This window comes from Rhinatrema bivittatum, chromosome 14 (assembly GCF_901001135.1).
Source record: "Rhinatrema bivittatum chromosome 14, aRhiBiv1.1, whole genome shotgun sequence".
Classification (NCBI taxonomy): Eukaryota; Metazoa; Chordata; class Amphibia; order Gymnophiona; family Rhinatrematidae; genus Rhinatrema; species Rhinatrema bivittatum.
Window position 1 is genome coordinate 12,306,438 of NC_042628.1, and position 13,369 is coordinate 12,319,806.

Consider the following 13,369-nt stretch of genomic DNA (forward strand, 5'->3'; position numbering starts at 1 on the left):
AGACAGATGAATCCAGCTTCCCGCCCTTGGCTGCCAAACGATTCCGCTATGGTCCTCCTGCAGGACTAAGAGTTTCCAGGGATTACAGGTAAGTGTTAATCCAGTCCCTAGACCAGTGTTAATATATTCTGTGTCTGAGCTCAGTGTTTCTTGTTGTTTGAATACTGTACTGATTGTCTGTTTTTAATCAAGTTTTTTGCTAGTCTGTCCACAGTTGCCTTTGAAGACAATACTGGCAGGCTGATGTCACTGCAGGGCTTATATATACCGTGACGTCAGTTTGCTCTGTCTCCATCTGCTGGTAGAGGTGCATAACCCACTGGTTCTGGATTCATCTGTCTGTCCTAAAGAAAATGAAATTATCGGGTAAGTAGTAATTTCTCATTGAATTTTCAGTCAAATCTCAATGGCTAAAAATTTTCAGCGGAAAGTTCTCCCAAATCTAACTGGTCTAAATGATTTGCCCTTGCTATTTGTGCGCCCAGGGTAGTCTGGCTAATAATTTAGCCAGCACTGATTTTTAGGGATGAGCATCGTGTCTGGTTTTCAGGCTATTCATGATGAATATGCATGAGATATATGTTCGGAAAATGGAGGCAGCGTGCATGCAAATCTCTCTCTCCTGCTTATTCATTGTGGATATCCTGAAAAACCAGAGCTGTTGGCAGCATTCAGGGAGTGGAGTTGCTGCCCCGGTGTATGAAATTCAGTATTGGTCTGCCATAGTTCTCGAGGCACATAATGCCAATTAAAGCCAGAGTTATTGCTTGCTTTTTTTTTTCCTATGACAGGATGAGAGAGAGAATCTCTTGATATTGGCATTTGACCTTTTTTTTTTTTTCTCCTCTTTAAACTAAAATTACAATTATGGGTTGAAAAGAGTGAGCAGGGTTTCAGAGTGTTTTCCATAGCAATCAGCCATGCTGCTCCCTTAACTTCAGCATCAATGACAGTTCTCTGGCCCGTCCGTTAACTGTTTTAATTCTGTCATCTTTTAAAGGAAAGGTTCTTGTATTTATGAGCTCAGGACCCTCCAGTTCTTAAATACTCTATCCTGTGGATTTTCCCCACTAGATTTTAATTCGCTTGCTCAAGTCTGTAGCAGTCCATGTGTTCCTTCATTCTCCAGTCCCTTTCCCTTTCGTGTCACGTCCTCCGCGCTTTATATCAGGGGTGGCCACAGGCAGGCCTGCTTTACAGGATATATATACAATGAATATGCATGAGATAGATCTGAATACAGAGGAGGCAGCATGCAGATTTCTCTCATGCAAATTTATTGTGGATATCCTGAAAACCAGGCCTGTTTGTGGCCCTGTAGGCCACATGTACCACTACATATAGAGCAGATTTGGTTAGAAATGTCTCTGAGGTCTGGGAAATACGTACAGCATCGGAAAGGCAGAATATCAATCAAATAAATAAATGAATGAATGCAGAAATCTTAGCTGTCATAAGAACTCCTCTGAGCTTGTCATAAGTGTCACAGGAGTTGTAAGTACCTGATGGCTTTAAGAGAGGCCCAGAACTTGATTGTGGATTAAAAATAAAAAAAATAAAAATCTAAAACAGCATGTAGAAAAAGACAGTGTGGCTGGCAGGTTAGCCCACATGGCTAGGCAGTAATAAAGGTCAAACACCCTGTAATTTACTCTCCTGTTCATCCTTCTGCTCTGAGTTGATGAAGAGAGCTTAGCTCTCGGAAGCAAGTCACAAATCTGAAAGCTCTCACCCAGCGCTGGTTCGCTGACCTTTATTTTTATGCAAAGATGATATAAAGCACAAAAAACAAACAAATAAATAAATCTCCCCTTACTGCTCCATCCACAGAAGAGTTGTGGCGACATTTGCTGGTTTAAAAAGTAAAAACTATAATACTATGATGTGGAAGACTCAACCAACGATGCTGGCTCAATCAGAACTGGGATCTTTGCAGGCTGTGATCCCGTCCATCTGAGCAACAAAGGCCTGGAGACCCTCGTGCAGGCCCATTTTCTCAGATGTGTCCATCCCCTGCCGTAGGCACTGGCGAAGCCAGGCAAGTCAGTATTCATAAAACGAGAGGTTACGAGAATTTGACGAGGAAATGGTGCCTGCCCACTCTTAACAGCTTTTGTCTACCCGATTTTCTCTTACATGCCCGAGTGCATAGCTCAGTCTCAATTTGGCTGGCATCCAGGAAGGTCTCACGTTGGACACTTAAAGGACGTTGCATTTAAATGATGTGAAATTGCCCCCCCGCATGTCCATGGGCGGGGGAAGGGGGCTGGCTGTATTAAATGCGACACCGGGTGATGCTGTGCCACGGAAAGCAAAGAAAGGAAAACATCACCTCTGTGCGTATCAGTCACGTCCTGGGTTCACTCCGTGTCAGCCTTCCCCGTCCTCGGCGCTGCCCGTTTCTCTCTGCAGGAACAATTCCTTCCACCTGTGCCGGGATTCCTGCTGCGTTTGTTTCCATAGATACACAAGCGATACTGGAATACCCTGACTGATAAAATATCTAAGAATGGAGGGATTAATGAGCCCATGTGCATCGGAGCTACTGCAGCAGCAAGGATACCTCGGCTGCTCCTTTTTTTTTTTTTGTTTAACACAAAAGAGAGGATTGAAACAGAGATCACGTGCTAAGGATTTTATTTCATCTTTTTATGCCACTCTTGTGTCGCTTTGCCAGACTTGGCAGAAGCCCAGAAGATAAAACGTTCTCCCATATGTTTAAATCGTTGCTCTTTTCTTAGGAGACGGCTCTGGAAGAGAGAGAGAGAGAGAGAGAGCGCAGAGGAATGGTGGCAGTGCCCAGTGGCACTTTCAGCAGGGCAGAGACTTAAAAGACCTGCCCTCGTAGAGTAGCCTGTCGGTTAGAGCGGCGGGCTACGAACCAGGGAGACCAGGGTTCAAATCCTACTGCCGCTCCTTGTGACCTCGGGCAAGCCGCTTCACCCTCTTAGTACCCGGATTCAATGAGGGTTTTTCCTCCCCATAGATCGCAAAATGGGAGAAAAGCCTTCGTGAATCAGGCCCTTAGACCGTAAACCTTCCGGGGACGGGGAATTACCTACAGCGCCTGAACGTATTCCGCTCTGAAGTGCGAAAAACTGGAATATTTAAATTTAAAAAAAAAAAAAAATCAGATAAAAACATGATGGGTCCCTCGGCTTCCTGGTTCGGAATTCTCTGCATTCTGTCTGTCAGGTTTCATTATTCCCGGAGCCCTGGCGAGAAATAAGAGGAGCGATGACGTGGCAGGGCATTGCCAGCACGGAAGAGACAGGCAGGAACGGCCAAGAGAAAAAAAAAAAATAAAAAAAAGAGAGAGAGAATGGGTCTGCAGCTCAATGGGGAGAAAGCACAAGATGCAGCAGAAAATATAAAAGAAGGATAATATGAAAGAGAAGGCAAGAGGACGGGAGGGAGGGAACATCAATTTCTGCCTGCATGATACACTATATAAAATAATCAGAGACGGGAGCAGTGGGATGTTTCTATTTTGCGGCACCTCGGCGAGCTGAACTCCCTGTGATTTTCTCCGCGTGGTTTCCGTGTACTCGGTAATTGAATTCTATTCCTAATGCTGCTGATGGGCTCGAGCCACAGCTAAATCCCATCGGCTGAGGACTGTGCCTTCACAGTTACATCCGACAGCATTTAAAGCCTTGTCATTTCTTCCACGGCTACGTTAGCCGACTAAGATCCTCGGGCGAGCGCGGCCGAGTGCTCGGGCGTGGTCCGATGGCAGCGTGAAAGGGTGGGAAAAAAAAGGGGCGGCGGTGCCCAGCCGCGACGAGCTGACAGGTTCGCTCGGCGCACCCGAACGGCCCCTGCAAGAAGAGTGGACGGTGACCAGAATTCTGGACAGGGTCCGTGGGGTGACTAGGAAATGTCTGGAAGGACTGGGTCTCGGCGGTTAAGAGCTTGTTCTCAGCTTTATATCATTTTGAGGCCAAATTTTCAAACACGTTTTTATCCAGGTCGACGGGCATGCCTGAAGGACTGCCCTGCTCGGCAATGGGCTTAACCAGATCGCGAGGAAAGAGCATATATAGGTCAGGGAGGAAAACAATGCAAGTAGATTTGATATTAAAAAAAACAACGTGCATGGTTCTCTCCCCCCTCCCCAATAGAAAATGTAAACAGGTGCTTTTAACGGGGGCAGCGTTTTTGCCTTAAAACGATTCTCATTTGTAGTTGGACTTGATCCTTTTGGGTGTCTGATTACACCATATGGATGCTCTGTTTCTTTCATGCTTTACGGTGCCTTGAGACTTAATCGGGGCTTTCTGCTAGGAGCTGTTATCTGAGCAAGGATGGCCTAGAGGATAACCAGTGGGGCGAGAAAACTTAACTGTTTCTTTATCTACTTTACTTTTTTTTTTTTTTTTTAAGACCGAGCTTCCCAAACCTTTACCCAGAATTCACATGACCCCAGAAGATGACCAAAACAAATTAGCAGGGGTGCATTCCCCCTCAATCAGTCCACCTTAATCTTCCCTGTACTCCAGCTGATACCCTTATTCAACTTCCAAGTGGACCTTCTCTCTTAACCCCCCCAAGCCCTTCCTTATAAATGCCAACTGATCCTCTGTCATCCCCCATCTCTCTCAACCCATCCCCTCTCAGCTCCTCCATCCCCCCAGCATCTCTTAATCCTCCCCCCTCTCTCACCCCCCCCCCCATTTCCGATTTCTCTCCAGCTGATCCAATCCTCAAAACCCTCCTGCATTCAAACACCCCCTCCTCTCCTCCAAACCTCCCAGACCAGGGTCAGTGGCACCATTTTCCTTTGAACTCCGGATCAAAAGTGGATGACAGCTAGTGAAAAAAAAGAGAAGGCAGGCTGACAAAGGGGAGACATTTTTCTTTGGGGCAGATTGAGTGATGGATGAGGAGAATGAAGCAGTGTCAGTCTCCACTTGCCCATGCGTGCTCAGCCTCTCCCTTCCCCTCTGGGCTAGACCCAAGCCCGACAGTGATCGGCAAGCGGGAGAAACATTAGGAGTGGAAGTCAGCATGGGGCCTGCAAGTTAGTGCGAGCTCACAGAGCCTGCAGTGGGCCCCACTCCATCCTCGTGCAAGGCTTCCTGTTACCACTGAAACTCATGCGAGGGCCGGACCACTGCAGGGTTTGTGAGAGCCTGCTGGGCCACTGGGCCCCACACTGACTTCCACCTGAAAAACATTGCTGTTTGAGGCACTTGTGACCCCCATATGGGTCCTGACCCTCAGTTTTGGAAGCCCTGCTGCAAGGTGTTGTACGGCATCACTTGGTACATTATTTCATTCTGAAGTCCTGAGGGCATGCGATAAGTGTCAAGGTCACTGCCATCCGCAATGCCCTACAAGGGTAGATTCCACATCCTGAAGGTTCCTTTCATTTTGCCACATTCAACTGAAACTCCCAATGAAGAGAGAGATTTTATTATTGCAATATTAGAAAGAACAAGATTGGTGCGTGCATGGGATGCAAATAAAAAGACTAAGCTGAATTATTTAAAAAAATGGATCACAAAGCAGAGAGTATAGGAAATCATTCCATGTAGAAAAGGAACAAGGTATTTGTGCCATGATTCAGCCGAATAGCTGATTCTGGAAGGGAAAAAAAAAAAAGAGAAGAATGGACAGTCTTTCTAATATATGAGTATTTGGTTTCTGGAGCATGCAGTCCCCTAACTGTTCAATATGATAATTGTCAAAACAAATTTAGAATCTCCTATTCTGTGGCAAATATTTTTAAGTGCTGCAAGTTGACTTGGTTTGCATGACCTTATTTATTTATTTTATTTATTTAACATTTTTTATATACCGAGGTTCTGGTAACAATGTTATCAATCACTTCAGTTTACATTTAACTTTGGGATGACATAACATAACTTTGGGATGACATAACACCTTCAATTGGTATCTCAATAACATGCTTTGTAGCATAATGAACAGAATTCCTGCTAGGGCCTCATAATTGAGGCCGTTTAAGACACGAGAATTCATAAATTCAGATGATCAGCGCTAAAATTATTTTTCTTCTATCCATGACTTCTCGTGCGTTCATCATCGTCTGCCTATCTTTACAGAGTATCTTGACCAAACTACAGTATGTTTCCAGATTTTCATTACTATCTCCATTCAGAAAAACAAGAAAAATTAACTGTGTCATCTTGGTTTTCCCTCCACAAATTTTGATTTAAAATACATGGAATAGAATTCATTTAGGGGGTCAATTTTTGTTAAGATGGATAGTGGCAAGGTAGTATCTGTGCAACTTAGCTGCTTTTCAAGCCAAAGCTTCCTGGGTCATCTGTCTTAGAAAATTCACTAATCGTATGCTGGTACAAAAGGGCCCAAGTTACCTTTCTTCATGATTAAAAGTTTATTAATCGTCATGTGTCTTGCGCTCTCAAGAGAAGTTTTGACTGGATGTCCCTTCTATGAAAAGGACTCTTAAGAACATAAGAACATAAGAAATTGCCATGCTGGGTCAGACCAAGGGTCCATCAAGCCCAGTATCCTGTTTCCAACAGAGGCCAAACCAGGCCACAAGAACCTGACAATTACCCAAACACTAAGAAGATCCCATGCTACTGATGCTATTCCCTAAGTAAACTTGATTAATAGCCGTTAATGGACTTCTTCTACAAGAACTTATCCAAACCTTTTTTGAACCCAACTACACTAACTGCACTAACCACATCCTCTGGCAACAAATTCCAGAGCTTTATTGTGTGTTGAGTGAAAAATAATTTTCTCCAATTAGTCTTAAATGTGCTACTTGCTAACTTCATGGAATGCCTCCTAGTCCTTCTATTATTCGAAAGTGTAAATAATCGATTCACGTCTACTCTTTCAAGACCTCTCATGATTTTAAAGACCTCTATCATATCCCCCTCAGCCGTCTCTTCTCCAAGTTGAACAGCCCTAACCTCTTCAGCCTTTCCTCATAGGGGAGCTGTTCCATCCTCTTTATCATTTTGGTTGCCCTTCTCTGTACCTTCTCCTTCGCAACTATATCTTTTTTTGAGATGCGGTGAGCCTTGTCTCAGGCCCTTACTGGAATTGCTGGACTCCCTTCGAGCAATTGATGACTTAAAAGTGTTTCATAAACAGCTGAAGGCATTACTATTTCAGGCAGTATTTTCATAGTCTTTTTAATTTTGCTATGTTATAAAGTTTTTTGTCTGACTGTATTTTATTGTGATAATTTTTATTTTATTTTAGTTATTGTTTTATGTTTAATGCTTAAAATTTGTAATCTGCTTAGCAATGTTCTTCAGAATATGCGGAATATAAATATTTTGAATAAATAAATAAGTGCCAATCATGTCTCTAGCATTTCTGCAGCTGGGTTTATGCAGGAAACCATGTATATATTTTGATAATTCAGTTGTGCAGGCATAGCTTACTACTCCAATCCAAAAACACCCACATGGAATGCCTGCTTTAAAAGCGACTAAATACGGTGGCCTAGTTAGCTGCTCTGCATGGAGGCAATTTTCGGCCTGATAGATCTAGCTGGCTATTTCCTTAGTAAGATCTGTTAGGCTAAAAACTCTCCTTAGTTAGCTGGCCAGATCCTTTTCAAAACAGCAATCTCTATCTAGTCTTTACAGGCAAGAAATGCTCAAATGATAATCCACATCTTGTTCCAGTGTAAGAAAATCAACACATCCTGTAGTACGAGTACAGATAAGAAGTTGTTCTTATGGCGACAGGCTCATTTAATTCCAGAATTCCTAAAACTATTGTCGAGAGTGGTTATTAGTATCGTTAACAAAAGTGAATTGCTAAAAAGAAACCAACGCATGTTCAAATTTAGGGGCATATTTACTTAGCCGCGTTAGGCATTTATCGTGCAGTAAACACCTTTCATGCATAAGCGTGGCAAATGCATGCAAAGCAGCTCCTTATTGGCTAATTTCATGATGATAAACTAGCACGGCTTGCCTCAGGAGGAGTAGCTATCTTTCATCAGGGTACTTTCACATGATGGGGTTTTTTTTAAATATGCGGTCAACCATTGCCATTTTCCTGTAGATGGCATAGGGATCAGAGCCTAGGGGGTGTTCCGGGCTCCACTAGGCTACCATGGATATTGAAGGCTAGCCTGGGAGGGTTCGGGGATGGGTGTGGAGCAGAGTGGGAGGGAGGGGATTTTGATGGTAAAGGGGCAGGGTGGTGATTGGGGGAGTGGCCATTACCATGTGACATTTATTACTTATTTTTCTTATTTAAGCCCTGTGGGCTGCCTTCAGAGGAGGCGGGGAGGCCTAGGATAGGGTTCTTACAAGACCCCAGTGGGAGTTTGAGATTGGAAGGGGTTTGCCTAGGGTTACTGCTGGCCTTGAGTGAAGGGAGCCATCATTGCGCAATTTTTCTGTGATACATTTTCCCGGGGAATTTTTCTGCAAGGGAAAATACTGTGCGGGTTCCAGAGCTGCGGTACCCAGTTATTGAAACTTTCAAAGCTCCCACAGTATTTTTTCCCCTCTGTGGAAAAATACCACGGGTTAGTAAATTACCCTCTTGGTTTGGCATCCTTCAGCAGGAGGGAAGGGTAATCCAGCAGGAAAGCATGATAACCCTGGACACTTCCCAGAGGAAGGGTTCACTGGTTCTGAGCTGCAAGTGACAGGAAGAGAGCTTCGGCCAATCAGGAACCATAAATTAGCATATCAGTCGTCAAGGTAATCAACACCTCCTCACAGCAGAATAGGAAGCAGTTTTTGTGCATGAAATACACCATGTAGCCCAGGTTCCTGATTGCTAAGACTATCCACTTATCATATAAATAATCAGTAATGTGACCAGTAAAAATTCACATGAAGGCCGAGTATCTCAAACATTGTGCACTGCAATACGTTGACAATAGGATCATTATTATAATTCCTTGGTTAACGTGACTTTCATGCCATATGCTGTACTCTGTGCACATCTGCCAGTGTCACAACTTCTTTTCAGCCACTAAAGGATGGATGCAATGATAAGTCATAGGGCTGTTAAAATCTGTCAGATGGTAAACATACTTTGTTTTACTCCTTTGTACTAATGGCATACAGTTCTGCCTGTAAAACTATTTTATGCAAAAATATCTTCAGAAGCTGCCAAACAACATCTGGCCCTTTAAGAGACAGCGTTCCCGTTGGACAACAAGTGTCAAGATGCCTTAGCAAGCAGTGGGTGTGATGTCATTCATGACATCATGGCAAGTTTGGACCAATCGGATCCCGTGTGTTTCATGTAATCTGTGGTTACCCTTCCAAACATGGCTGCTGCCTGGACCTTCACAGGATTTAAGAGGCATAACTTAGATTTCCAAAATCAACAACTTAAATGTAACCATTTTTTTCTTTATTGAAAAAGGGATGATTATTATGAGCTGTTATTCGCACTTTCGAAAAAAAGATTGCATAGATGTAAACAACTGTTTACATGGAGCTGTTATAATGTAACACAGGGATGCATCATATTTCTCATATAAATGAGTTCATCACACCATTGTACATAAAGTTAAAATAATGGGAGAATTGATTAACAAAATGAGAATGCGGGTATCAGTCTTAGGTGCTCATCAGTAAGCCGTGGTAAATGGTCTAATGCGGGGACAACTCCAGGTATTTCAAATACCTCATGTAAATCTGGCCCTGGCACTATGTGTATTTAAATGAGCTGATTAAAAACGCTAAACTATGCAAATCAAATAACGCAGCTCCCCTAAAAGAACCGCAAGCCGCGCTATTCGATTTGAATTTGTTTTTACCATAATAATATTTACATGGTCTATGGCTGGATTGCACAGAAAGGCGGTCGTCAGCAATGAAGCTTATTTTTCTCAATTTTTCCCCACGTTGTACTACCCCCCCTGAGTATGAAAGTAGGCTGCAGAGGTAGGGCAAGATCCTCCAGTACTAACCCTTGGGTCTCTGCAGTAGTGAGTGTTATCATTTCTCTGCTTGCTCCTGTGAAAGAAGTCGTGTGCCCAAGACTTGACCGTGTCATAGGGCTGCCTATGGTCCAGAAATTTAGTCCTGCTCCTTTTGGATTTCAGACACCATTGGAACCGGCCCCCTTAGTGAGACTACGCTACCATGAGCCCTTGTTTGCAGCTACTGAGGATTTCCCTCTGCTTTTTAACCTCTTCCCGACGAGCCATTGCAGCAGTAATCCTCTGACTGAAAGGCAGGGATCACAGTTCCCTCTGGAACCCGGCAGACGTCTGCCACTGAACCAGCCAATAGGCGCCCCCGCTAGGGATGCGATTTCATTGGCAATAAAACTTTCCATTTCATTTCCTTTTAAAAAGTTCACGCCCCTTCAAAAAGAAGAGCAAAATAAAAAAGCCATTCAAAGCCCTCCTGCACCCGGAGCCTGCCCTGCTGATGCAGTAATCCACGACGACGACGACAGCTGACCTGGCCCCATTCTGCAAAAATTGTGGTGGCCGTGGGTCATCCGGCACCATTTTGGATTACTGCACTGGAAAGGAGAGCAACTCGGGGGTCGCTCGTGCCCCCTTTTTGACTGTAGATGGGGGTAAAATAGAGTGTGGTGGCGGGAGGCTTTTACCAGCTATTTAATGGTTTAAATAAAAACCCAAACCGAAAACCCCCAAAACAGAAAGCTATCCCCACCATCAAAATGAAATTTAAAAACTAATCCCCCCGCACATCCCTGGTCTCTGGTCTGCAACGGCTGGGACTCTCTCTCCCTCCCTAAAGGGCAGTGAATGCCCCTCCGCAGCCTCCCCAAGCACAGTCCACCTGAGCAGCAGAGGTCCGAATCGGAGTTCCCTTCAAGCCAGCTTAGAAATTGGCTCTGGAATGATTCACTAGGAATCTCTGCGAGGAATAAAAATGTATGACTTTTTTTTAGAACATTTTTGTGTATTATGGACATGTGCCTAAGTCCTTAAAAAAATGAAGTTTCCAATCTCTTGCCATTCATTAACTCTGGTTCTAATAAGTCACTTTGGTTCTATTCGTTCTCTCTTAAAATTGCATTGATAATCTTGCCCAGGGGCGGTTTGAATTAAAAGCTGGCTGCTTACCTTTGTTTCTGTTGCTTGATTTTCTTTTCTAGGCAGATGTAGCTAAAAGAACTATTTCCAATAGAAACCATGGATGCCGTCTGAAGTGTCTAATCACCACCTGCTGGTCTTTGGAGGACCCAGTAGACTCGGCATGAGGGAGCCCGGAACGTGAACTGCAAAGAGAAGAAGAAGAAAAAAAAAAAGATAAAATATCAGAGAGTTGGGATAGATAAGGGAAAGTGGATTCATCTTCACAGGCACTGCATAGACATCAATGCAATGAAGCAAACACGAGCAGAGGAAGGAAGTGGAAGAAGGAACACATCAGGGGCCAGAGACTATTACAGACACCTCAGACATCAAGATGGGGGAAGTCCGAGGGCATCAAAGACAGGGATTCCATCAGAGCAGACGTTAGGGGAAATAGGACCAACCAGGGAGAGGTATCAGAGAAATACAATAGACCTGGGATAGACCTGCGAGAGCTAAGGCAAAGCCCAGGGAGAGATATCCAAAGATGCAGAAAAAAAAAAAAGAAGATCTGTGGCGTACATCAGAGATTAAACTGTGAACCAGAGCTTTGATTAGTATCTGTGCACACACTTAAGCCTTTAGCGATATGAATTATAGACTTGGGACAAGGATCACAGAGCTGCGATACAGAAATCAAATAAACTGAACTGATGGGGGAATAGCAACAACGAATGGGGAAGACCGTGAGGTGAAATTAGACGTAGCCTTCATCAGAGCAACAATCGGAGAGATAAGGAGCACAGGTTATCCACCCCCTGTTTATCAGTACCTCAGACCATAAATGTCCGTGCCCTTGTTGGTTGCTGTCTGAATCCAATTCCCCCCTTTTCCCTTGCCATTGAAGTGGAGAGCAATGTTGGGAGTTGCATCAAAAGCGTCAAGGCTATTTGGTTAAGGGAAGTAATCCCCGAGCCTTCTATTAAAAGGTGGTAACTGCTGCCCCACGCAGGTTACCAATCAGCTGCAGCAAAATGGGGGTGTGCACATATTCTTTTCTTTGTTTTTTATTTGAATTGACAAAAATAAATCTAAACAAAAGAAAAAAAAGTGGCCAGGGTCCACTGAAAAGCAACAGCGCCATCAAAATTTAAAAACTGAAGCCTTGCTGGGGCTTCTTCTGTACCAACCACCTCTGTCTGATGTGCAAATGGGCAGGAGCCACTTATGTCTTGCCAAGTCAAAATTTAAAAATGGCGCCAGTAGCGCCCGAGGCCAGCACCATCTTGTAGTAGGGCCATACCTCTGCCCAGCAAAATGCTGCCGGCGCCATACTTAAAAATCGACTGGGGGAATACCCCTGCCCTGTTTGGATGCCGAGCTCCGATAGACAGGGTAAGATGGGTTAGCCCAGGCTGCCTTCAGTTTTAAAATTTCGACAGCGCCAGAACTGGTGTCCTTTTCAGGACTGGGTAGGGGCTGATGCCTTATTGAAAGTGAAACTGAACAAAATTTTCTTCATTTGGTCCGTTTTTGAAAACAAAATGAAATGAAACTGGAAATTATATTTCAAATGAAAAACACTTTCCTACTGCAAAGATGGAGCAAGTGTGAAAGAGACAGCAGGAGGAACGCTGCACAAAAAGCAGCTGTATGGTTCAAAATAAAATATCGACAAAGACTGAATTAACCATCAAAGTGGGGACCCAGAGAACTGGGGCATCCATTGAATGTAAGTGATGGATAATTCTGATATTAATTGGGTGCGGGAGTACATCAAAAACAAAACATAGCAAACAGAGGCACTGTATAACATTAAGCAGCCCCTCAGAGATGGGCGCACATAAAAAGGAAACTCTAGTAGGTATCAGAATAAGAACACGATATCCATTGATAATAGAATAGAGTTGAAGACGATGGTTTGACCATGAGAGCAATGACATAGGCATCTAGACGTCAGAACTGTGTGAAAACAAACACAGTTCTGTACACATACAGTAGTTTAGTGCCCAAAGCAAATCGTCTTGAACAAGTCTGAGCTGTGATAATCTAATATTTCTAAATGGCTAACACAGATATTCTGTAAAAAGCAAAATTTACCAACCTGCAGCCAATTTTGAATTAACAGCTCCCAGCTTAAAGAGCACGAAGAGTTCTACAGTGGTAACTGGATGTCCTCCCTGAAGAGGTTCTGCCATTTCTTGTCCTTTAAACCTTCCACAAAACTAGCTCCGGTACTCTTTTTACGTGTCAGGTTCACATGTGAACTAATGTAATCTGTTTAATTTGAAAGATCTGTCCGAAAAACAGGTCCTCACTTTCACTGTTCCCCATATGAAATTCTCTTTCCAACATTCATTTGATTCCACTGTCCCATACTGA

The 13,369-nt window shown here is 43.8% G+C and overlaps 1 protein-coding gene across 1 annotated transcript in view; it reads left to right on the forward strand.

Moving 5' to 3' along the window:
- MAD1L1 (mitotic arrest deficient 1 like 1) overlaps positions 1-11,575 on the forward strand; it is an 841,854-nt gene extending 830,279 nt beyond the window's left edge. Inside the window, exon 17 of the mRNA XM_029576301.1 lies at positions 11,068-11,575. Within this exon, the coding sequence (XP_029432161.1) occupies positions 11,068-11,172 (105 nt within the window). The 3' untranslated portion in view covers positions 11,173-11,575. The remainder of the gene's footprint in view (positions 1-11,067) is intronic.
- The last annotated feature ends 1,794 nt before the right edge of the window (positions 11,576-13,369 follow it).